This window comes from Melitaea cinxia, chromosome 3 (genome assembly GCF_905220565.1).
Source record: "Melitaea cinxia chromosome 3, ilMelCinx1.1, whole genome shotgun sequence".
NCBI lineage: Eukaryota > Metazoa > Arthropoda > Insecta > Lepidoptera > Nymphalidae > Melitaea > Melitaea cinxia.
In genome coordinates this window covers 2,173,825-2,201,095 of record NC_059396.1, presented here as the reverse complement: position 1 = coordinate 2,201,095, position 27,271 = coordinate 2,173,825, and the positions used below count along the sequence as shown (strand labels likewise).

General features: G+C 33.4%; 1 protein-coding gene across 1 annotated transcript in view; it reads right to left on the bottom strand.

Annotated features, from left to right (window-relative positions):
• Nucleotides 1-27,271, bottom strand: part of LOC123669697 (probable dual specificity protein kinase madd-3) — a 66,359-nt gene that overhangs the window by 4,610 nt on the left and 34,478 nt on the right. The window contains exons 3-9 of the mRNA XM_045603288.1: nucleotides 25,998-26,161; nucleotides 24,448-24,609; nucleotides 23,939-24,054; nucleotides 21,328-21,466; nucleotides 20,133-20,304; nucleotides 18,261-18,404; nucleotides 15,882-16,011 (exon numbers count right to left, since the gene is read on the bottom strand). Coding sequence (XP_045459244.1) covers nucleotides 15,882-16,011; nucleotides 18,261-18,404; nucleotides 20,133-20,304; nucleotides 21,328-21,466; nucleotides 23,939-24,054; nucleotides 24,448-24,609; nucleotides 25,998-26,161 — 1,027 coding nt within the window. The remainder of the gene's footprint in view (nucleotides 1-15,881; nucleotides 16,012-18,260; nucleotides 18,405-20,132; nucleotides 20,305-21,327; nucleotides 21,467-23,938; nucleotides 24,055-24,447; nucleotides 24,610-25,997; nucleotides 26,162-27,271) is intronic.

Here is a 27,271-nt window from a genome sequence, read left to right as displayed (position 1 = left end):
CTAACGTGCTCTCCGAGGCACGGTGGGGAGACCCACAAGGACTGCACAAACACCCAGACCACGGCAAACACCTGTATGGCCAATACAAATGTGTCATGTGCGGGGATCGAACCCGCAACCGCCAGCGCAACAGGTACAACGCGGCGTCAAATGGTATGGTGAGAGCTTCACATCAACTTAATTAATTAAGTAATTAAAGACTTATGTATACTTTGTTAAATGTCGTTTCAATTTTGCTTTTGAAGCCTTCTCGGATAAAGAGATTTTTGATTTAGAAACCCACTAGGTATTAATTATAAGACATTATTGCGTTTGTTTTTTTAAGTTTTTTTGGTAATTTGTCTGGTTTTTCAATTGTATTTTCTACGTAGATATTGAACTTAACAAATTGTGAAATCCTTATTCAATTTTTAGTGATTTTGTGTCACGGGAAACAGTTTCTTGCTCAGTGCTTTGAAATAATAGACTGCAATACTTTTTAAATTAGGACGTACAATCTCGTACCAACATTCATAGTTAAAACATACCTCAAGTAACTTTTCCCTATTTACCGTTCATATATGCAAATGATACTTGACATTCTCTGTACGCAATTTGAATATATGCGTAATTAATTAACTTACGAAATCTATTAACGAATAAATTAGAAAGAGAATCTTCTGATATGTAATTAAATTGGTCTAATCTTTTTTACACGACTGTGCAAAAAGGAGTGCTATGTTTTTGGAGTTTTCGGTTTTTTACCACTTATGTGTGTGTGAGAGAGATAGAAATAGGAAGAGAGACCTATAAGCAAACTTGTACATGAAGGGTTCTATGTTATAAGGTTATTTTTTATATTAAGTCATCATTAATTTAAGCATTACATTTTCATTCAAGTAACGTATTCTCCTATCTATATATTTCTCTCTTATCAACTTCAATCATTGAAATTAATAAATTATTGAAATTAATGAACTGAGGTAGGGCCCAGCAGAAAATAGCAAAATCCTACTCAAAATCTGGAGCAGCCCGACTTAGCTACTACCTAGCTCTACCTCACAGAAGATCACATCTAAATTATACTGCTTTCAAGCAGTGTTGTATTCCTGTGGTGAGTAAGGTGACCAGAGCTCCTTCAGGGGATTTAGGATAGGTTCGGCAACGCGCTTGCGATACTTCTGGTTTTGCAGGCGTCTATAGTAAGTAATCGCTTAACATCAAGTGAGCTGTGTGAGTTGTTCGGCGATCTAGTTTTATAAAAAATATAAAGAATTTATATTGACAAATATTATTACGTAATAAGCCTTATTTTATTATTAGTAAAAATATGCTCACTTTCACTATTAGATATCTTTGACGATTTTTTTTATTTTAAACTTTAAAAAAGTTTTGTAATATAATGTACATTACTATAAGCGTTGTGAATGTGTTGAGAGCTCTCTTCAAATGTAACTAACAAATTAATTGGCTCTGTTTGAAGACTCAAATTAATTCGATTTGTCCAATTCGTCGAATGCCTTAGCAGAGCATAGTAAGTTTCTTATGGTACCTCTAAGTTGCTTTAATTTTTGTGTTTTTTTAATACAAAGTTCTTTTTTTGTTTTGTTTCTTATTGAATTTAACAAAAATTGTATTCTCAATTAATGTCGTTCATGTTCTTTTTACGTGACATTAACGAAATCACTTGTACTCTTCTATCACCATCGACAGTCCTCAAACGAAAAATAGATATAGAAATTCGTTTGTAAGAAAACACTTTTAGTACCTTGTAGAAACAGACTTATAAACTTGTAAAAAAATATCTTCTTCTTTTTTAGGGTTAATGGCTTTCAAAAAAAATCTAGTTCATACGATTATATTGTATAGTTGATATAGTTACGCTGTTAACACATTCGTATATCTACGGAATGGTCATTGTCAAAAAAAATCTTAGAGCAAATTACAATTGCATTTACAAAATTAATACAAAAACAAAATCCTTTCATTGAAATTAATTTGAGGCAATCGATCGCTCGTGCGTTCACAAAACACAATCATAGTTAAAGATAACCGTCTCCATAAAAAAGGTAGAATAATTTTTACGCAACGATTTCCTTTATTATTATTTCCTTTTTAAATACAGTTTCATTAAAAAATAATAGTAATAGTGTAACAATTATTTCTTAATAAAACTCTATTTCATCTATTACTATTATATACTAAGGTTTTAGAAAAAATCTCACAATTACTCCACATAAATAACGGATCATTTTATAGATAAGCGCTTGCTGTACCGGCATCTACAACAAAAAAATTGAAACTATTTAAAAAGGAAAGTTAGGTATGCTTTTTAAGGAGAAGGAAGGCTAATTTTTTTCTACAATCAACGCGGTTGAAAACGCGTGGCCTAGATAGTTATATTATTAATAATGAGAAGTTCACTTCTAATATTTTCGCAAAACCAATTAAAATATGTATGTAGATTTGTATGATTTCTTTTACGCATACACCGGTAAACCATTTACAAAATTTAGTAGATTATTAACCAAGGGGATAAATCAGTGTGTTCTGACGCGGGTGACGATTTAAATCGCGAGCGTAACGAAGGACTCGAGGTTTACTCCCGAGCGTAGCGAAGGTGTTAAAAACTTAAATCACGAGCGAAGCGAGGGACTTAAGACGAGTCCTGAGTGTAACGAGGGATTTAAGTTCACCCAAGACTAAGACAGCTTTATCACCGAGGAAAATACTCTACTTTTCGTACCATTTGCGAAAAATTTAACACAATAATAATATGAGATAAGCATTTATTAAAAATAATGACAATTAAAAGTAAAAGTTAATATTCGAAACATTGGTCCAATTATTGATAGAGAGTAATTTAAAGATGTATAATGCTTTATATACAAACTCAATGGTGTAAACACAGATGTAGTTCAGTATAAATTTCGGTAAGTATTCCAAATTTAAATCACATTCTCCCCCTAGAGGATGAATGAAATTCAGTACAATTTTCTTTCCCTGTTTTTAACAGATTAAAAATGACTATTGTTATGTTCGCTTTTTGTGGCATAGAATGTCACTCTTTTGAGCAAGTGGTACGAAAAATATATTTATGTATTTGCTGTTTAATTATTATATATATATATATATATATATATATATATATATATATATATATATATGTGAGTATGTATGTTTTAAAACCATTTATTCTTCTCCAAGGAAATTTTAAACGCATATTTCATTATTAATAATAATATGTATATTACTATTTAATTCGACTCTTAATATCGAAATCCCATGTAATTGGAAACGCAAAACTGGAATTAAAACTTACCTAACATAAAATAAATAATGTTAATGTACGTAAGATTCTACCGTCACAAATCGATCATAATCGAATTTGTCTATTACGTCACCTTAACCTTTCACCGTTGCGTGCACGCATCTTAGCTTACCTTTCTTATACTCGTAGTAGGGTGTGGAAAAGAATTTTTGTCTCAAGTGGCAAATAAACTTCGGAAATTGTGTCAAGTGTTTTTGAAAACATTACAACCTCTTTAATCGATTTTAAAAAAAGAGGAGAAGGTTCTCGATTCGAATGTATTTTTTTTGTGTGTTATAATTTTTTACTGGGCGTACCCATTTTAATGTTTCTTTTATCCGAAAGATGGTGCTTTTAGAGTTTTTCCATTTAACTTTGATCGAGATCTGAAATTTTTTTACGCTATCCCTAATAATATGTATGAAGTTGACTACTTTTTTAAATTACCTCCGTTGTATTACTTGTCATCGTACATTGAAGTTGCCTTTTTATTTGTGAGCAAACACAATTATGTTTACATCTTAAAATCACTTCCCAATCATTATTCTTATACCATTCAACAATATTTTACTACTTATTACTAGATCTTTTCGCCTCTGACGGTAGGTCGTGAGATAAGGCAGTGGTGGTCACGAGCAGGGCCTATCCCTAAAACTTTCACCACTCTCACGGGTAAAGGTCAGGTATGCGAAAACGTTTAGACGTAATGTAACAAACTATGAAAGTGCTATAGATACAGGCTGTTACATTTTTCGACTTGTATGTATTTTTCTGTAGAATATTTAAAAACGTTTTTTTTGTAACGCTTATTAAATATGCGATATATTTGCGTGATATGTTTTGTGGATGAGTAAAATAAACTAGGTAACAGAAAATATAGCATTATCTATATATTAATACGTGAAGCAAAAACTTTGTATCCCTTTTTACTTTTGAAATTGAAATGAAAGAATGCTAATATTTTTATTTTAAATTATACATAAAACACATTAAATTTATAAAAAAAAAATAAACATTACACACACTGCCATGTATTTGACATACACGCATATACCACTATTTTGTTTATTGTTAAAGTCTGACGTCGAATTGAGAATACTTTATAGATTAATATTGTTTGTCTATACTGAACGTCAAACATAAACATAAATAATTCATTAAAATCTTAATAATGTTCAAACTTATAACTTAAATTAATTATGGTCGAATTTCGACCACTGTGCGACCACTAGTTTTATCAAATACCGCTTACACTATATACTTAAACGTACACTATAGCTGCCCACTAGTTTGCTACAGATGGTAAAAGATTTTTTTTCTATATTTTAACATAATTAGCGACGCTAATAAACTGTGAAATGGCGGAAACTGTCTCTACCAGAAGTAATGATTGCTATGAGACATTAACTTTATATATTTATACCTTTGCGCGCTCCCCAGTGCACAAAAAATCTACAAGAATTACAAAAAAGAATAACACTTGCATAAACAAAAGTGTAAGTACTGTGCAAGATCAAGTTTATGATTGACGATATTGATGGAACTCACGCACCATTGAACCATAACGAATCATAACCAAAAAATGACAATCGTATTGAAATGAAATATCAACAATCACACAACAGCTTAACGTTTGATAGCGATTGAATATGAATTTATAATTTAATTTATTTGTAATATAGCTTGCACAAATAAAAACCAACCTTCCACGAAATCTGAAATTGATCGGATTTTGATGACACCTTACTGGAGTTTTCTGGACGCTAATAATATACTCCCCGTGTTAATTCAAGATCGCTAGTTATAAATGAAACTAGAAATCAAAAACAAAGTACTATATCTAGATATAGCTATGGATGTCTATTACATTGTAATATTACTAAAGTAATAAATTGTAGGTAACACTGATAGATGCTTAGAATGCCTACTTCACACGCAGTACGGTTCAAAACTCGATAATTTACATAATTAAGGAAAGTGATTAATCGATTACACGCGTGTATTACTTCATGAGAGTAATTATTCATTCACTTTGACATCATACATTTAATTTAACATTCCAATATCATACAATATAAAAAGTTTAAGATAATGAAATTATATTCAAGGAAAATATATAGGTACATAATTGTGTTTGCTCGCAAACGAAAAAAAAAACCGACAATTACATCGACGGGTAATACAACGTAGATGGACGAAAAAATAGTCAAGTAACTACGCGTTATCAAAGATTACTCCAAAAGTAGTTATCAGATCTCAATAAAATTTATATGTGACCACATGACAAACATCAGCTTTCGATTAAATTGAAAATTATTAAAATCGGTACCCCCAGTAAAAAGTTATTGCGGGTTTTCAAGAGTTTTCCTCGATTTCTCTGGGATTCCATCATCAGATCCTGGTTTCCTTATCATGGTACTAAACTAGGGATATCTTCTTTCCAACAAAAAAAGAATTATCAAAATCGGTACATCCAGTAGAAAGATATGCGGTATAATACAACGTAGGTCGACGAAAAAAGCGTCAAGTAAAAACGCATTATTAGATATAACTCGAAAAGTAGTTGTTAGATCTCAAAAAATTTAAATGGGACCAATTGACACACACCACCTTTCGATTAAAAAAAATTGTCGAAATCGGTCCACACAGTCAAAAGTTCTGATGTAACATACATTAAAAAAAAATACAGTCGAATTGAGAACCTCCTCCTTTTTTGGAAGTCGGTTAAAAAGACCGCCCGCTACCGTTATATCAGTGATGTCATCGAGAAGGTCTTAAGTAAATAAGAATTAAAAATATTAGAACTATCGGTTCATCAGCGATGACTTCCAAAAAGGATATATGTTTATGACAACTGAATTTATAATGTTTGAGTATTGAGCTTAAGTTTTTAACCGTAGTATTTTAACCTTAATTTTAATGAATTAAACGAAAAACGAATAATTAAACAATATACAAAATGCTTTTAAAGTAAAAAATGTGCAAACGTAAATATTTAAAAAAAATAACAACATTAACAGCAACAGCAAAAAAATAACTTAACTTCTTTATATTTTCTATTTCTTTTAATTTTTTGTCCATTGGCCTGGCTCTATTCTAATACAATATTAGTCCATTACATCCAGTCACGTGGTGTAACTCTTAAAGCTTCAAAAACTGCGTAATTACATATAAATGTAATGTCTGGTCATACACAAATGTGTCTATTGTTTGAAAGTGACCTCCAAAAACACAAAGGTCCATTGATACAGATACCCAACGGAGCAGAACAAATATCATCTTGGAAGATTTATATCACTTTCGTAAGCGCAACAAATGGACGTTGAATACAAACCATAAAATTTTGAGATGTTTTCTTGTGTGGTAAGAGTTCACTTCACTTCACATCAGCCTTTCGCAGTCCACTACTTTGTGTACCACACTATGCTACTCACAGGGCTGGCTTTGGCGCACCGAAGACGCTGCTGCCCGTCTTCGGCCTGTGTATTTCAAAGCCAGCAGTTGGATGGCTATCTCGCCATCGGTCGGCTTTTTAAGTTCCAAGGTAGTAGTGGAACTGTGCTACGCCTTAGTCGTCTCTTACGACACCCACGGGAAGAGAGGTGGTGGCTATATTCTTTAATGCCGTAACCACACAGCACAGAGTCGTATATTTATAATTTGATAAAATACTAGCAATATGCCCTGACTATTGATTTAGTGTGTAATATCCCATTGTAAAGGCTCTTTTCTCCATGTTCGAATCGCAAGTCGTAATCTAGAAAATTATAGACAGTAATCGACCTGAAAGGGTAGTAAAGTAGTAGAAAGGGTTATTATTGATTTAGATATGATCAACATTCAGCCCTCTTTCTCCATATAGAGTAAGGATTGGAACTTAATTTAGCATGGTGCATGGTACGAGTTTGTGGATATATGCTATGAGTAAACCCTGCGGTCACCAACCCGCCTTTCCAGCGTGGTGACTATGGGCAACACACATGAGTCACGCCATTATTGGCGCTAACTTGTGGAAGCCTATATCCAGCAGTGGACTGCGATAGGCTGACGAGAGAGAGATATGAGTAAGAATCTGTTATGAACAAATATTATATTAATAAAATGCAACATTTGCAGTATGTAAGCCTGGGAAATTTTATACAAGATTGTTAAGTCAGCGATAAACCCCGTCGCTTCCATTTTTATTATTTCATATTAAAAAGACTATTGTATTCAGTCAGTTCGAGTCCGATTTAGTGTTAGAACAGTTGTCAATGATTAAATTAATTTGCAGCAGTAAATAAAGTGTTTTTTTTTAAAGTGCCAACGGACAGCCATCCTAACAGATCGCTATCAGATGTAAATGATAACAAATGAGATGGACAGTACAGACTGACCCAGTAGGACAGACATACAAACCGAAAAGTAATATTTGTACAAATACAAGTATCCAACGCTCTAATTATGCGTGGATACAATTTGCTAATTAAGATAATTTGAATAGTGTAAAATTAAAAATATTCCGAGCTTCATTCCGTTGTGATCTGATCGTTAAGTTATTAATTGAAGTTCATACGTAATTAAAATGCCAACAATCCTTTGTGGTGGGTTTTTCACACATCAAGCGTGTTAAAACTTCGTCCCAAAAGTAATTCATAGTTACTGAATTATCACAACAGAATTACATCAGTCATTGTTTTAAGTGAACTTGAGCGAACGACTTTTGAATTTTCGAAACGTGACAAATTAAGGCGGGCTCAGGATAACACACGCAGATAATAATTTGCTGGGTTATGTTAATAAATAGAATCCAGTTTTCTCAAAAATCGTGCAAAACAGGAATCTCTGATTATATGATAAACGACAAATCTAGTTTTAGCTTTCTAGTGTGATTTCAAGAAACTTGTTGTTAAACATTCTGAGATGAATGATTTATTATACATGTTGAGTTTAACATTTTATCATCGAAATAACACGACGTATATCATATACTAGTTCCCCGCGGTTTCAAACGCCTTAATTTGAGGGGGAAATTAGCCTATACCTCGGTACACAGGCTATCCAAAACAATGACGAAGTTCTCAATTAGAACCAGTTGTTATTTCCAAACTTCAACTTTATAACATGAGTATAGATAACATACTAAAATAATAAATAGTCCAAATAAGACAGCCATTTAATTGAAAATATGCAACTATAGTTGTAAAACATAGTATTAGATCGTAGTAAACTGTCATAAAATACCATAATATCAAAAGCGGTAATAGTAATTTATATAATACTAGCTGACTCGGCAAACGTTGTCTTGCTGCTAAACGCTATTTAAAAATGGGGGTTGATAGTAGAGGGTTGAAAATTTAGGGTTGTTTGTATTTTTTAATGTTGTATTATAAAAAAAATAAAAAAAATTTATCTAAAAATTAAAAAATAATTTGCGGTGGACTACCCTTAACATTTAGGGAGATGAAAAATAGATGTTGTTCGATTCTCAGACCTACTCAATATGCACACAAAATTTCATGAGAATCGGTCAAGCCGTTTCGGAGGAGTTTAACTACCAACACCGCGACACGATAATTTTATATATTAGATTTCAACCAAATGAAAATAAACGTATCATAAAAAAATTAAATCAGCAGTCTGTAGTACACAGCCGCTTTGCGGCTGACGAGCACGACGATACAGTCACTTTTAATATTATAGGATTACATTTTAGGAGGGTCTAGTCAGTGGCGTAGCGTAGTTTTTTTCCGACAGTCACCCACCGAAAATTTACCGCCCCTACTATTATATTTAATTCTGCTTTTTTACCAAACTATAATACACTAATTGCAAGCTCAGTTTATGTTCTTTAATTAACTTCAAAAAAGGAGGAGGTTCTCAGTTCTACTACTTTTATATGTTTATTACAATGCGGACAGATGGATTTTTTGTCAACAGGAAAAATTGTGGTGATTTTGCCGCCACCCTTTCGCGTTCATCATTCGTGTGTTGACGCCGCATTGGCGCAACAGTTACAGCCATGTACAGATTGTAGCTGTTGCGCTGGCGGTGGCGGTTGCGGGTTCGATCCCCGCACATGACAAACATTTGTATTGGCCATACAGGTGTTTGCCGTGGTCTGGGTGTTTGTGCAGTCCTTGTGGGTCTTCCCACCGTGCCTCGGAGAGCATGTTAAGCCGTTGGTCCCGGTTGTTATCATGTACACTTGATAGCGATCGTTACTCATAGTAGGGAATAAATCCGCCAACCTGCATTGGAGCAGCGTGGTGGATTAAGCTCAGATCCTTCTCCTACATGGGGAAAGAGGTCTATACCCAGTCACACTACGCCACTGAGTCTAGTTTAGTTATAGTTAATATGAATGTACCGTGTAACAATTAAAATAAATAAACAGTCTACCGTAATGAAGTAAAATTAAGAATTCTTTTTTAAAATCTTAAATGTGATCGTGTGAAATGACTTTTACTTTTATAGCCTAAACTACGCTTTGTCTACATCCGACCGGTTGTACCTCATTCACTCGTTCATTCATTCACATCTTCCTAGAATGTAAAAAAAGTGTGAACCCGAGTGAAAGTCATCGTTCTGGTCATTACGTAAATGTTTGTTAAAACACTGGGAATGATTTTATGAGTTTGATTATAAATTGAATGTAAATTAATTTATGTCTATCAATAAGGAATGAATGGTGCAACTTTTGTTTTGATTTTTATCGTAATTTATGCCTTTTTTAGTAAGTTCTTTCAAATTTGTACAATCAAAGAAAGTTGTAAGTTTTCTTATGAATATGAAACATTAAACATTAAAAAAACACTAATCGAATGCATTATTTTATCTTAGTTACCGACAAATAAGACACACACACACATACAGAGAGAGAGAGAGGTCCTTGAACTGATATATTTAAAATCAATATTTATTTTTAAAATGATTAATTTAAGTATCAACGTATTGAAATACTAAAATATTCTACAATAAAGACACAAATTAAAGAAAAGACGATTTTTTCAACCTTTGACCTCGAAGTCGGTTGGACCTTTTTACCACTGAATCCTACACACAACTTCGGTTTTGTCTACTTCAAATAGTTGTAGCTTACGTTTTCCACGATACACACATACGTAAATTTGTATCTATATATGTATCTAAGTACACCGCCTACTTCCAACTTTTTCCATGCCATTTGCGTAACTCATTTTTTTTGTATTTGAAAGTTTTCTATATGGAGATATACAGAGGTATCGTTGGAAGTCAATTGAAAGTTATTTGAAATTATTTCTGCTTATCGTTACTTAACAAAATTACTCAACTTACTTTTCTAGTCTTTAATTTTTAAATTATCAAATAAAAAATAATCGATTAAAACAGTAATTTGAAAAATTTCGGCCACTGGTAAAACATAATTTCGCTTACTTCATACACTTACTCTTGCTGAAGCCTTGATTACGAACGTGGTGGAATTAGTTACATTTTGTTTGCGACTACTGTTACGCAATCTTATGTAATAATTATTTACAATCGTTTGTTAATGCAATTTGTTTGTCTTTATCCTACATTCTTTTAATATATACTTATGTATTTTAAAAAGAATTTAACGGCTAAAGTATTTAAAATTATACTAACTATAAAGACGTGTGAATTTAGCAGCGCTGTATATCATGCAAAATATGACCAAATATATAACAAATGACAGGTTTTTTTAAGTACTAATTGCGTAGTATCTTGCCGATTCATTTCTGCAGAATTCTCATATATATTCTTAATCGGCGGAACCTTCACTTTAAATATGATTAATTTATTACGGTATACAAATAATCGAGCTCTTTGTCTATATTTCTTGAAGTTATGCTTCTTTTGTATTAGGTAAAGGGAAAATTACGAGAGTAAACTGTTACGACGCGCGCGCACAAAGTCACGATAAAAACCGACACCCTGAAGCTAGCTAATCAACAAAGAAGAAGTTAGCAACGTGAAGTTAGCTAGCCAATAAAGTATAACTTCTTAAGTGCGTACATAATTTTATACATAGTACAGTTTATACTGCTTTTTCGCATGTGTTTTATTTATTATATATGTAGGTGCTTTGAATCAGCAGTCTTAGGGCTGAAAAAATTAGGACATGGTCCTACGCTTATGGTTTTTTCTGACATATTAATTTTCTCCTAATACCAATAATGAACGGAAGATTTGGATGAATATATATTATGTTGCATGTAAAATCTACTGATTTGATTATAATGAGAATTGGTACGTAGATTGCTATATATATATATATATATATATATATATATATATATATATATATATATATATATATATATATATATATACATATATATGTTTAAAGAATCAGTAGTTGTGTAGGTAAAACCACGAAAAAATATTTTTAAAACGGACTGTATAGTAAAAAATGTGTCTGTGTGGGTATCTTAATACTTGTATGTCCAAAACTTTTGATAACCTACACAATAACTCAAGCATTTGTCAATATCAATAAAAGTCAATTGCCGGATGCTTGAAATATCATCTCACATGGCTTGACCGACTTGGCTGTTTTCTTGTTACTATTAAGTTAGTATTTAAGGTGTGTTTATGTAAAATTATAAATATAATAAAAATGTAACGGATCGCTGTCTGTACATGGAAGATATGTGAGAAAAAATATGATTGGGACCTTTTTATCAACGCAAATAGCACCCAAAACAATGATCGTCAGAAACTTTTATCTGTCTGTTTTTCTGTGCACGCTAATCTCAGAAAAGGCTTATCTGGTTTAGATTCAATCGGTTCATAAATAAAAAAGTTATGCCAATTTAAAAATCACGTTGAACATGTAAAACAAAATAAACCAAAAGGCATATCCAAAAAATGATGTGCAAAGTCACTATTCCACGCGGACGAAGACGTGGGCACAGCTAGTGTAAAATAAATTACTAGTAAAGTTTTTAAGCTTTCTAAGCATTTGTGCCTGTATGTTGTGTGTGTTTCTGGATCTCCAACACAGGAGTACTTTCTACTAAGAGAACTTAAAAAAGTTATTTTAAATAAAAACTTATCTTCGTTCCTAAATTTCTCCTGCACAAATCTGAACAGATCAGTATTTAATTATAATCATCAGTTATTATTATACAATAATCCGTATAAAACAATACATTACAATACACGTATCATGATTATGATGATCATTCTAGTGTCCGATCATAAATACTCAATACGCAACTTTCCATAATCTCAAAAACATCAATTATGTAAAAATAGAAATCGATGGCGATTTCAAAGCTATTTTATATGATATAACTGGTTTTTGTGTTGCTAGTACATAGACAGTACATAGTAATATATCAAAGTTTTTTTTAAAAATCTATCTCGGAAAACAAGCGTACGGCTCACCTGATGGTAAGCGATTACCGTAGCTTATAGACACCTGCAACACCAGAAGCATCGCAAGCGCGTTGCCGACCCAATCCTCAATCCCCCCAGGAGCTCTGGTCACCTTACTCACCAACAGGAACACAATACTGCTTGAAAACAGTATTATTTTGCTGTGATCTTCTGTAAAGTCGTGGTACTACCCCAGTCGGGCTGCTCCATATTTTGAGCAGGACATTTCCTGCTGTGCCCTACTCCACTTAAAATTAATCCTAAACAGTCAAAATAAATGAACAGGCAACTAGCATTAATGAACCTAATATACAATTAGATAATTTATCACCCATTGACTCAATTATTTCACGAAGGTTATGATGATGATAACTGCAATTATAATAAAGTATAACGTACCTATATAGAATATATTTCATTAGATAAAAAATACGATAACAATATCCATACAATCAGGAGTCCGATCTTCGGTCTAAAAGTAGGTTGGCCTTTTCATCTAATGTCACACACCCATTCTTTGTCAAAACTTTATCAAAGAGCGACAAGGGAACTTTGTTATCTCAAATAACAAAAGTAATTGATGTAACTTATTAAGTAAATTCTTTCTCGAAAGGTCATAATTATATAACTTATTATATTATTATAGTTATTATGACGTATGTATATTAAAGATTTGTGTATTACATTTTCATAAGACATTCGGAACGTTTACAATAGCGCATTATGTAATGTGCTCAATTTACATACATTTACATAGTCATAATTCAATAACAAAAAAATGCATGAATTTGCAAGAATAACACATTTAGGGCCTGTTCCACCATTTGTGGATAACGTTATTTGACGAGTGACGATATCCAACAGATATAATTTTTTAAAGTATTATTATTTTTCACCATCGAATTCCACTGTCACTGTTAACATTGTAAATTCAACTCAAAATCAAAAACAAGAAAAATCAGAAACAATTCCTAATATCCGTGCTAATGTAAGTCTGTGCCTCGGAGAGCACATAAAGCCGTCGGTCGCGGTTGCTATTATAAATATCTGGTAGCGATCGTAACTCATAGTAGGGAACATATCCGTCAACCCGCATTGGAGCAGCGTGAATCCTTCACCTACATGGAGAAAGAGGTCTGTGCCCATCTCAAAGTCCTAATGACCTATTTTACCTCCTGCTATTAAAGTTTAATCGTAACTTATTTGTAGATTAACCTTTATCTACAACTGGCGCAACCAGCCATAATTAAGTCAGAAGTGATAGCTTAGATTCCAATATTTTAGTTTTTGTTAAATCTTACGTCTTTTATAGACCTTTCATACTCTTTTTACATGTGTGTGTATTTCAAAATACGCTGTTTTGATTTGAGTGTCACTAATGCGTCAGTTGTTGTCCTAGCAATAAGTGTTTTGTGCTTCATGTAAATAAAAATTAGTAGGAACTTTTTCAGGAATTTTGTATTGTTTTAAATTAGGAATAATAAGATGTAGACACATTAAATTCAATTGAAATCGAAAATTCCCTTATTCAAGTCGACTTCAAAAAACTGAAATCCTGGTTTAACGGTGTAAATAACATATTTTTCGTCTGATCTGATTTGTGCATAACATTATTTTACAAATTGTTTAACATATCATTACTATAAATTCTAAAAATAACAAACAAACAAACACTTCAGCTCTATTATATTAATATTAGCTAAAGCCTGTGGTTTCACACGAGTTATTTTGAGAAAAAGCCTTTAGACTTCCTCGATAAATGGACTATCAAATACAAAAAGAATTTTTCAATTCGAACAACAGTTCCCGAAATTAGCGCGTTTTACCAGACAAACAAACGTTTCATCTTTATAATATTACTATGAATTAATCAATTCGCATTTAATAACTAAATTAATAGTTGTGCAGCCAATAAATTAGACCGAGTCTTCTATGGAATAAAGTATAACATAATAAATATAATACGAATTAAAATATTTTTTATCAAGTTACGTAATATTAACGTAATCAAAACAAAATTTATCATTTCGCGAATAATTAAGACATAATGGCTCTGTTTGTTTCGTCAAATTATAAAAGCTCTAACATAGGAACGTAATTTTTTATATATGTATGTCATATGTTATTTAAGTTTAGCATCATATCACTGCAAGTATCGCACGCCTGTAACATTCCATAATATCAAAATTAATTATTAATTTACATCAACTATTACGACCGTTTACAACCCGACTATCCGTTATTTAATGTGTGTGTACTCGTATGTCTAGCGTCATTGAATTAGTTTCCTATAAAAAAAATTTAGATTCAAACTCTGCAGTTACTTAAAATTCTTTCTAGTAAACAAAATCGAAGATAGAGTTCAAAAAATGATAATTCTTAACTTTTTAGCTATCATGTGTCCATATTATTTTCACAACCATATCATCCGAGCCCATACAAATGTTTGTCATTGTGTGAACGAAATTGTGTTGTATTCATTTGTTACCCCCTTCAGTTTCTAGGCAAAGGATTGTGAACCAATTCAGACCATTGAAATATATCACGCGTTTCTTTTTAAAAATTGTATGTATGTGTATGATGGCGTCGTCTTCGCTATTCAAGAAACAACGCGTGCAACGGCTTTAATGTGCAGACATGGGACGGTTGCCAGGCAACGGAATATGTTTTGGAGAGGCTATTGCATAGAATATAAAACTAAATTGAATTATTAGAGAGTTATCATTGTATTATTCAGTAATATCGACTTTATGTATCACTTCAGCCTGTAATATCCCACTACTGGGCATTGGCCTCTTTCCCCATGTAGGAGAAGGATCAAAGCTTAATCCACCACGCTGCTCCAATGCGAGTTGGCGGATATATTCTCTACTATGAGTAACGATCGCTATCAGGTGTACATGATGACAACCGGGACCGACGGCTTAAAGTGCTCTCCGAGCTACGACTGGGAGACCCACAAGGACAGAAATCTAAACCGGAAAAAAATGTTTTTACAAATACAAATATCCATCCCGTGCGGGAATCAAACCCACAAACCGTTGGCGTTTTAGGCAACAACTCGCACCACCAGAGGGGTTGTGTGTACATGTATTAATATTACATCCAGGATCGAGGAAATCGAGCCCACAACTCTAAAGCGGGAAACATAGTCACACTAGACTACGCCAACGGACTAATTGATTATATTTATTATTTAAAAACATATAATAAAGTAAAATATACTCACTCCAAACACCGGTGCAGGAAGTGGAGGAAGGTAGGGTCATCGCAGCGGACCGCCGTGGAGAGCGTCCTCGACCCCGGTCGCCGTTTCCTACCCTTTGAGTTAGTTACTGATCTCGGCGAGCCCTTTGAGTCTACAACAATAAAGAAAATTAAGATTATATGTGTATACTATAATACATAATGCTTTATTTACTTTAATCATAACATTATAAAGTAAAATTCGTATTTATATTTATATTTATATTTGTTTGAGTGCTACGTATATTGTTCCTATGTTTCAATCGCCATTATTACGGGGAGGCTGAGTTATGGCGATTTTGACATTGTGGTAAGTACTAGAGCAAATATAAATTTAAATATGAAAAGTAAACGCGTTAGCTTAAAACAATATATTACAATTTTCGTCTGTTATTTCCAACGCGTTATTGTTGAAATAAAATTACCCACTTATCGTAAATTTCGTAAAATTCTTTTCGCATTTGAAAGTTTATTCATTAATAATAGGCTATAAAACGTAGCGTATTACACGTGAAAAGATTTGGCCATAAATAGAGTGGAAAGTAATCATGATCAAGTTTGGAATAACGTTATGGAGTACGTACTTTTACTCCTAATTTTGACCCGATTTATTAATAATCCGAAAAAGATAAAAACCAAAAAGTTTTTAATCATAAACCTACTGCAAAACGAATTTTATTTTTAATTCTCATTCCAATTGTATTAACGAAATATTTATTATCTTCATTTATTTTTGTTACAGCCGAGCGGGAGCCGCTGCTGAAACGACTGAAAGGCACAAATATTCGTCACTAATTCCAAATTACATCTTTGTGCCCTTTGCAGTCGAAACACTTGGACCTCGGAGTAGCAGTTCTACATTTTTTTTAAAGAGATAGTTCCTCGCCTCCACTGGTGACAAGAGGGCTGGTGCATTTTTTGTCAGAGAATCGGCATAGCGATTCAATGATGCCAGCATTCATGTCACCATACCGCGCGGGTATGATTTGTACCATAACCATCTGTAAATATTTAGTTCTGAGCTTATGAATTGTAAATATGTATAATATTTCAATAAAAAATATTGACTATTCATGTTCATGTCACTAGAATGTAAAATTAAGATAAGTGACAAGACTGAGTCAGTCGTATTTCGGACATCGAATGTAAGACGTAAACATTTTGCAATAGTTTCACTGTCGGTAAAAGGACTCTGTTGAAATTATGTGTGACTAATTTCAAAATGAGGTTACAGTTGGTAGATCAATATTATATACTTTTAACTTAAGTTTTTTTTATCACCATGCTCAGTATTGACTGTTAACCAAAATATTAAAAAAGCCTAATTATTGCTAAAAATTGCCATTTCTCGCTTATTATTTGTAACATTTAAATTTTATTTTTTTTATTCAATTTGATTCACGTAAAACCAATTTAACTTCAACTTTTTTTAATAATAATACCTCTTTTTTAGCCGCTATTTTAAACGGAAATTCACATCGATTAATAGAATACCTACCTAATACTCGTATGTTTAGGGTAATTAGCTACCATATTAATATGCCATTGGCCTTAGTCCGCCTATGGCAAACGATTGAGACAGTGTTAGACAGACATTGTATCGCCTGGGACACTCTTCAGGAAAACGCAGAGTTGCCTAAGGTCTACGCTACCCTCTCGACCTCACTGGCTAGGCCCATAAGAACGACGAGTCGATACGTGTGGAGCCAGTTCAGCTGCAGGAGTCTTTCGCATTTTAGAGCTATGCCACGAATGGTTGACTGAGGCCCCCATTCCGGGTTTCAAATGAAGTTTTCCTTCTCCAGAACCCTGATGATTTTGAGCCAGGTTTATCCCTCGGTCGCCTTTTACGACCGATGCAGGAAGAAAGGGTGTGGTGCTATTCTACTCGATCGACAACACACGGCACATTAACCAATATACCATAATTTATTATTACAACCTATACAGTCCACTGCTGGACATAGGCCTCCACAAGTTTACGCCAAAAATAACGTGAACTCATGTGTTTTGCCCATAGTCACCACGCGGGTTGGTGACCGCAGGGCTGGCTTTGTCGCACCGAAGACGCTGCTGCCCGTCTTCGGCCTGTGTATTTCAAAGCCAGCAGTTGGATGGTTATCCCGCCATCGGTCGGCTTCTTAAGTTCCAAGATGGTTGTGGAACCTTGTTATCCCTTAGTCGCCTCTTACGACACCCACGGGAAGAGAGGGGGTGGCTAAATTCTTTAGTACCGTAGCCACACAGCATACCATAACAATGGTAATTAATCAAGCAAATATCCCTCATTACATGTCACCCATTTCACGCCATTCTATTACAAAGACACACATTCTGTGTAAAATGCCCCAGAAAACCTCACCAAAGAACAGCCGTTTCCTGGTGGCGTGTACCAGCAGGTCCGGCGGCGGAGGCCCCAGCAGCTCCATGATGCAGGCGAGCTGCTCCGCCTCGTTCTCCCCCGGGAACAGCGGGTAGCCCGTGTGAAGCTCGGCTAGGATACAGCCTGGAACAAACGCTGGTTGTACAGCACTACAACAGCTAGAAAACAATTTGTTACTCTTTTCTGACTTTAATTTATTTATTAGATATATTTTGAAATGTATTTTAACATAAATAAATGAGTCAATAAAATAAGCTAGTAGACGGAGGAGTATGAAATTTTGCACACTTATAGATTATATAGAGAAGAAATGCAGAATGCTAATACAATAATAAAAAAAAACATGTATTTAACAAACACACGCATAGGTATATTGGTGGTTGTACACTTTTGTGTATTGTTTAAGTCTGTGATAAAATTATAGTCGAATTTCGACCACTGGCCTACCACTAGTAATAATAATAATATCATATTTATTGTACACAAAAAAAATAATTAAATAAATTACAAAAACAAGAAAAATTACAAAGGGTAATATAATAATATCAACTTAATATTTTTATTGAAGTAAGCTTAAAATCACTTTTAAATAATCGTTGCATAAAGTACATAACATTCTTTAATTCATTAATTATTATAGTTAATTAGACGCTATTACTGATTCAGAATGTAGATTCTGCTAACAAGAATTAGTCAATATAATATTACTCAACCAAAGTCAGGAATATATACAGCATCAAAGCAAGCGCTCCTAAATTAACACTTCTTCATCGTTCATCTTTGCCACTTATATAATTATAAACATAACATAATTATCATAATTAATATATTTCGTTACTTTAGAAGTCATTTGCCTCAGAATTTTCACAGCGGATGTAACCTATTAAAACTAATAGTTGTAATTATTGTTTGTGATTTCCCGTCGGATTTTTTTTTAGCATCATTTATGGAAAGATAAAACCATCAAATTCCATAATAAACAAGCCTGTTCGTGCATAGTAGACATCATTAGTTTCGGTAGCTGGTAAAAAAGATATCAACTTTAAGCTTTAGTGTATTGGAATAAATGTTATTATCGTTTGTATTATTATTTCGAATATGGTTGAGAGGTAGACTGTTACGTAAGCGACAAGTTTGTAGAAAGCAGAGAGAAAGGCGACGAGTCAGATCCACGTGTGATCCGCAAATATCGACATACTGATCGTCTGTTTGCCTCATTTACGCAATAGATGAATAGACGGATTCACGGTTTTATGTGATATTATGTAACAAGGTTACACGCGTCTTCGGAGACGATTATTACTGAGATTACGTTTAAGTAACTAAATGTGAGGATGTTTCTGTTTATGTTACACACGAGACGTGCTTTGCGGTCATATCTGTTATAGAGTTATGGAGAAATTCAGATACATATTCAGATAGTGAACCGTTCTATTGCATTGGTGACAAAATTTCGCCTCAACAGCGATCACGAGTTTAATTCCCACTATGTGCAAATATTTTTACATGCGTATATTGTTACGGTCCGGGCGTATCTTTGTAAATCCTACTGTGACTTGGAGAGCACAAAGAGCCATCGGTCCTCTGGCCTGAATACTCACCTGTAAGCGATTGTTACTCTTAATAGGGAAATTATCCGCCTACAGTGTAACAACATGGCGGGTTAAATTTAAAACATTTGAGGATGGCCTGTGTGTTGGTATGACCTGACTTATCAAAGTGTAATAACATATATATAATTCCATAATTTTAGACAAAAAAAAGGTATATCTAAAATAATCAGGAGATATTGTTTTCACATGTTCGAGATTTTTTTATCAGTATACAACAAATATAATTCTGTTATCTTACCCATACTCCACATATCAATGGGTGTACCATACGGTAAGCCCAGGATGACTTCTGGGCTCCGGTAGAATCTTGACTGTATGTACGTATAGACTCTCGCGTGTGTGTAGCACGAGCTGCCGAAATCTATGACCTTGATTGATGAACTTCCCCTGGCTTTTAGCAGAATATTTTCCTGAAAGAGGGAAAATGTATTTTCATTTTTTTATGTCACTAGGTCGGCAAACAAGCGTACGGCTCACCTTATAGTAAGAGATTACCGTAGCTTATAGACGCCTGCAACACCAGAAGCATCGCAAGCGCGTTACCGACCCAATCCCCAATCCCCCCAGGAGCTCTGGTCACCTTACTCACCAACAGGAACACAATACTGCTTGAAAACAGTATTATTTTGCTGTGATCTTCTGTAAGGTCGAGGTACTACCCCAGTCGGGCTGCTCCATATTTTGAGCAGGAAATTCCTGCTGTGCCCTACCTCAGTTAAATTCATCAATGAACAGCTAAAATAGACTTTGGTAGTTTGACTTATGGTATAGTAGCTACAATTATACTAGACCTAAAGTTCCATTTCGTTCAATCCCTGCACAGAGCACATAGTTATATCGTAGGCCATTTGTCGTGGTCTGGGGGCTTGTGCTTGTATTTTGTGTGCCTCTGAACCCATTACACAAAATTCACAACCTACTGGGAGCCGGAGAGTGTGCGTCTATTTATAATTTAATTACACAATTCTATTGGTTTTTCAAATAAATAAATAAATTACTCTTTTAACTTCTTAATATTTCAATTTCATATTGTTTCTACTGTATGAAATGTAAATTTTATTTCTAATGGGTACATTTAAGGGAATATTAAGAGGGTGTTAAGTAGACTTCTATCTAAACATTTTAAATTGTTGTGTTCCGTGTATGAACTGAGGTAGGACACAGAAAGAAATATCGTGCTCAAATGGGGAAGTACCTCGACCTTACAGAAGATCACAGCTAAATAATACTGTTTTTAAGCTGTGTTGTGTTCCTGTTGGTGTTCCTTGCAATGTTTCTGGTGTTGGAGACGTCTAAAAGCTACGATAATCGCTTATCAATAGGTGAGCCGTACGCTCGTTGGCCGACCTAGGTATATTAAAAAAAATATGACAACCAAACGTAAAGTACTTATTGACATAAAGTAAAATTTGTTCAATTGTGTGGTTCCTTACAGGTTTTAAATCGCAGTGAATGATGTTCTCTCCTTCCAGTAGCCTGAGACAGCGGAGCAGGGAACTCGAGAATCGCCTGATGAGGCTCAGGCTGAAGCCCTGGTAGTTGTTCTTCTTTATCAGCTCGTAGAGATTGATACTGAAATTAAGGAACATATTTTTTTGTGATTGTCTGAAAAATCGAAAGAAAAAAATGAAGATATATCGAGGAACAGAATGAAAAGCTCCCTTTCACGCTGTAAAGGAGCATTTTCTAATTTTAAAAATTATTACGCATTCTGCCTGTAACATCCACTGTTATGCCCAAAAACCTCTTTCTCCGTGTAGGAAAAGGATTGGAGCTTAATCCACCACGCTGCTCCACTGCGGATTGGCGGATACGTTCGCTCCTATAAGTAACGATCGCTATCAGGTATTTATAACAACGAGGACCGACGGCTTAACGTGCTTTTCGAGGCACGGTGGGGAGACCCACTAGGTCAGACATCCAAACCGGCAAGAAATATTTGTATAAATACAAATATACAACCCGAGCGGGAATTAAACCCCCAAAACAATATTGATGTTTTAGTCGACTACTCGCACCACTATACCAGAACGGTTATTTTTTTTTTTTTTTTATCTAAGCAGTCGTTAAATATTACTTAAATATGTTTATTTCGTACAAATATGACATACTAAAACCTGATATACTGCGCCTTTGTAAAATATTAAAGTAAAAAACTTAAAAAAAATAGCTTAATTGGCTAGATCACCGACACGGTCAGTCGGAGATGCAGGTTGACAGGATGCAGGTGCATGATATTAAAAAAAAATCTTTAGAATTTCCTAATGTATGAATAACACAAAAATAAAACCATACAAATTAAAAATAGCACGGTGTCGTCTCCTGTCTAAGACTTTCGTTGTAATATGAAACTGCATAGTTATGGGTTTCTGTAAAGAACTCACTATAGACGGCGCCACGGTCGCTTAGACCGAATATAAATCTATCATATTATAATCATCATATCAAAAATTTCGCTCCAGTGGGTACATCGTTCCATAGCTTAATTGGCTAGAGCACCGACACGGTCAGTCGGAGATGCAAGGCCGATCCCCGCTGGGATGGTCGAATTTTGATATATTTAAAAAAAAAAAAAAAAACAAGTTTTTGTATCATATCAATTGTGTAAAGACGTTATATTTTGAAAAAAAATTTAAACGGTAACTTTATTTTTTTCTTTTTTTAGGGCATTTCAAATAATAGTTTGTTTTATTAATAACTTTTATTTATTTTATAATATTTAGTTATCGTTGAGCTGGTTTCTTCTGGCTGGTATAATTGTATACATACAAACATAGATACATACATTGCAAGATAAATTAAAGTTTTCAAAATAGTCAAAATCAAAAAAAAAATCAAAAACAACTTTCTTATTGATTCTTGGGCTTCAGTTGTCAAAAACAACTTCCTTCGAATAGGCTTCAAAAGCACTTTCCAATCGTCATTTTACAAATAATAATTTTAAAATGATCATTAGCTTTTAAATGTAAAGCTACCACCGATTCGGAATGTAGATTCTGCAGAGAAGAATCGGCAAACAACTCCCCAGTTACTCTTTTGAAAATAATATATAAACTGTGTTTTGATGAAATACAGCGTCACTAAGTCCACACATCCTAATCTACTATGTAATCCTGTACCGAATAATAAATACGCTTTATCTATTAATTACTTTTTAATAAAAAAAATAAATTTATGTTGAGATAATTGCAAAAATGTTTATGGGATTTTATTATACATGCTGATACCATAACTCAGAAAGGAGCCGTTTAATTTGCGTAGTCGGAAACTTGGAGTCTATTTTATCATTAAGTTTCTATTTTCCTGGTACGGCGTGACACAGTGCCTGCAGTGTCATTCATTAACATCCGCTGTTAACATCGATTACTACTGTATTATATATAATTACTTACGTAAATTGAAAACTTGACCTAAAAATATAACAATACAATAAAAGATTTATTTCTATTATCGTGACACGAGTCACGGGGGACGGGGGCGTCTTCAACTTTGTCAAACTATCTCTCAGTTCTTCAGAAAAGATTTCTATTTGAATGCCACGTTTTATTTGAAGAGTTTCGTACTTAAGATTCACTTGTCAGATATTGTAATAAATTTCAGAGCACACAGAGAAAACGTGCGTTATCACGCACATTTTGTTAGCCACACCGCCATTATCACAAATTGCTTTTAAATATATTAAATTAAGTTATACGCCTATTATGTTTAGGGTGGAATTTATGGCTATTCTGATGGGTTTAGCGCTACACTCTTATAAAAAAACGGCATGAAACAGCTGAGTTTTGGCCAGTAAGTGTTAGAAAATGAAGTTAACATTTCCTTCTTTTCCGATTTTTAGTTCCGTTCTACAATCTCTTATTTCTAGGTATTCTTAGTTGTACGCATTTTTAGCTTTTCTAGTGATGTAAGTGACAATAGCCTAAAATTAATTCCTAGATGCTTGTCTAAAAATGGTACAAAGAATCAATAAAAACACCTTGAGATCATGCAATGAAATGCATGAAAACAATGATCTGTAGTTGTTATTATTAATTTATCACTCACCTCATAAGCTCAAAGCTGATGCACAGATGGTTCCTGAAGTAGAAATAATCCAGCATATGTATGACGTTGTGCGTTTGGTCCTTATCCTTCAACCTGAGATGATCGAGGACTCGAACCTAAAAACAACATTCATGTACTAAGGATATCATATTATATGGGTTCGATTTTTAGTATTAAATTTTTTTATACAGGTCCAAGATTAGCTGAACGTAGTAGCCAGAAGTTTTTCTCAAAGTAGTGCAAGAAGTACGTATGATTGTAAGATAAAAAGGAATTGATAATTGTATTCTGCTGTTTTTAATTTCATAATTTAAAAATAGTTCTTAAATACTAAAAGCCATCATATTTTAGACTAAAATAATTCCCTTGATTAAAAGTCACAATTAAAATAATGCTTTTCGATAGGAAACGAATAATTATTAAAATTGCGTTTAAAATAAACAACATTCGCAACGCCTGAGGTAAGCCTAGAAATCTACGAGTATATATATTAAAAAAAGTATCTCAACCTCTACGAGAGCCTGGTGATGAAACCTCTTTTTATTTCTGATGATCTTGATAGCCACCTGGTTCCCGCTGCGATGGTCAAGTGCTCTGATCACTTGACCAAATGACCCTTTGCCGATCACCTCGAGTATTTCGTACCGGTAGGCTATGTGATCGTGGATTTGCTGCAAAATAAAATAATAATTTTAAAGAAGTTAAGATAAACTTTATTTAGGGCCAGTTTCACTTGTTACGCTATGTGATGGATGACGATATCCGAAAGTTAAAAGTATGCAATGGAATATTCTTCTTTATCATGGAATTTCGCTACATTTATATTCGTAAATATTAATCTAAAGTTGTTTGTATGTTGTAGTTTAATAATTGAGAAGAATCTAGTTCTATCTCCTGCTGTTAAAGTCTAAACGTAACTTATTTGTAGGATAAGTTTTATCTATAGTTATAGACAGGCCTTTAGAGGAACCGATAGACTAAGACTCATATCTCCTCTTATTGGAAAAGACTACAGTAATAAAAAACATCTCGATTTAATTATGGTAAAATATAAACACTTGTCTCTTTACGTAATCTATTTTCTGTTTTTGTAGTCAAACAAATACAAAGATAAAGTGAAGTAAATTTTACAAGAGTTTCAGAATCTAAAAACGTATTTTTATTCAACGAAAAAGTGGGTTACATTAGCATTGTAAACGAAAAGTATTTCATTGCTTCTAGTTTCAGCAAAACATTTAGTTCAACAAAAAAAATAACTACACACGCTAAAATGCCAATGCTTAAAATAAAATAAATAAATAAAAAATGTTTAAACTATTTCTTCTGCGCGTTTTTTTTTTAATCTGTCGTTTTTGTCTGTCGTCGTAAGATTACTCAATTGTCAGATCACATTACACGTCATTCGTAAATTAGAACTTGTGTGTGACGAGCTTACTCCAACTGATTAATTTGAATATAACGTTCTAAAATCAATAATTTAATAATTATAAAAAGTGTGTGTGTCAGTTCCGATGCACGACTGGAGTTTACTCTTTCAAACCGACTATCTAAATAGGCACAAAAAATGCTAACTAGTCTGAAAAAAAGATTGATACCATATCAAATGGCAAATAAATGAAGCAAAAAACGCCATCTATCGGAAGCCAATAGGGTTCCGATAGATGGCAGTACAAGAAACGTAACGAGGTCATTCGTTCAGTAGATTTTACTCCTCATATATTTTTCATATATTAATAATAATAATAATATTCTTTATTGCACACCATTAAAAGATACAAACAAAAGTAGTATCGGTAGGCGGTCTTATCGCTAAAAGAGCGATTTCTTCCAGACAACCTTTGGGTATAGGACAGCGCATAGAAAAGCGGTTAGGAAGTGTACAAATAATTATAGAAATTAGAATACATCACTATAGATTATAAAGTTATACATACATATATACATACATAGATATGCTTACACACTTACATACATTCACATATACACATATACAATATACATTCACATATATTCAATCTTCTTAAGGAGTAAACTTCAATAAACTCCAAAAATATCTTACTTTATTATAGCTCCCGTTCTCATCATCAAAGCCGCAGTTGTTGGGGAGGTTGGAGCGCGCCTGCACCTTATTTGCTTCAAGACCCAGGAACCAAACCTCGGGGTATTTTCGGACTTCTGTTCTCTCCCATTCCGTCAATCGTTCGCCGTATACTTTTAAAATTTCTGTAAAAAAAATCAACCATTTATCAAAATGATTTAGATTTTGAAAACACTTTTCGATTGTGGTTAATATTTAAAAACGTGAATATTGTCTTATATTCGATAAACGCAAAAAGTAAAGAATATTATAATGAAACAAATTTTGCGGATTTTATCACGGCTTATAAAGTTTTTTAGATGCCCGACAACAATCCTTTACACTGTAAAGTTTACAGCAACCATGATCACGGGAGGACTATGAATGTCAAAAAAAAACTTATAAAACGCGATAAAATTAGAAAAAGTTGTTTCATTATAGTGAGTGAAATTCACGTAAATATTGGAAAACAATAAATACATAATATATTTTAATAAACCTTAAACATTATTTATAATAATTCTAAAGTATAAAACTACACACAATAATAACAAACGCCCACTAAAATATCTGTAATGTTGCCTATCAAAACATACGCTATGTGCGTTGGCCGAACTCGCAAGAACATCAGCATCAGCTAATTGCTGTTACCGCTGTAATCAGTATTATTGTCTTCTAAAGTCTAATCATACTTTACATACTCACAAATAGGTTCGTTTTGCTTACAAACGTAACTAGCCCTTATGTTTTAAATACTAATAATTATTGAAGGTTAATTTTGCGCTAAATAATTACATGTAAGCCTATCTTTTTTGTTGCTGTCTTAAATACTTGATAGCAATCGTTACTTATAGTAGAGAACATAACTAACCCACAATGGCGCAGCGTGGTGGATAAAGCTCCAGTCCTTTTCCTACATGGAGAAAGAGGCCTTGGCCCAACAATTGGATATTACAAGCTGAATAGTATCGTATAGTATATTATTTATTTATTTCGCCACAAGATTATATACATCAAAAACGTCATTATAAAACATCATAATATGTATAGTGACTATTACATTGTAGTGAAAGCCCAGTGACAGTTAGGTACTGACTGATATTCGGAAAAAATTTTAAATTTTTTTTTTTTTTTAATACTTGCATGCTGTGTACCTTTAATTGGTTTTTGTATTTAGTGTTAGTTTTTAGATTTTTTTTTTAATTTTATGAATTTATTAGTACAAACACTGTTGGTAAACCTTTTTATTAAATAAA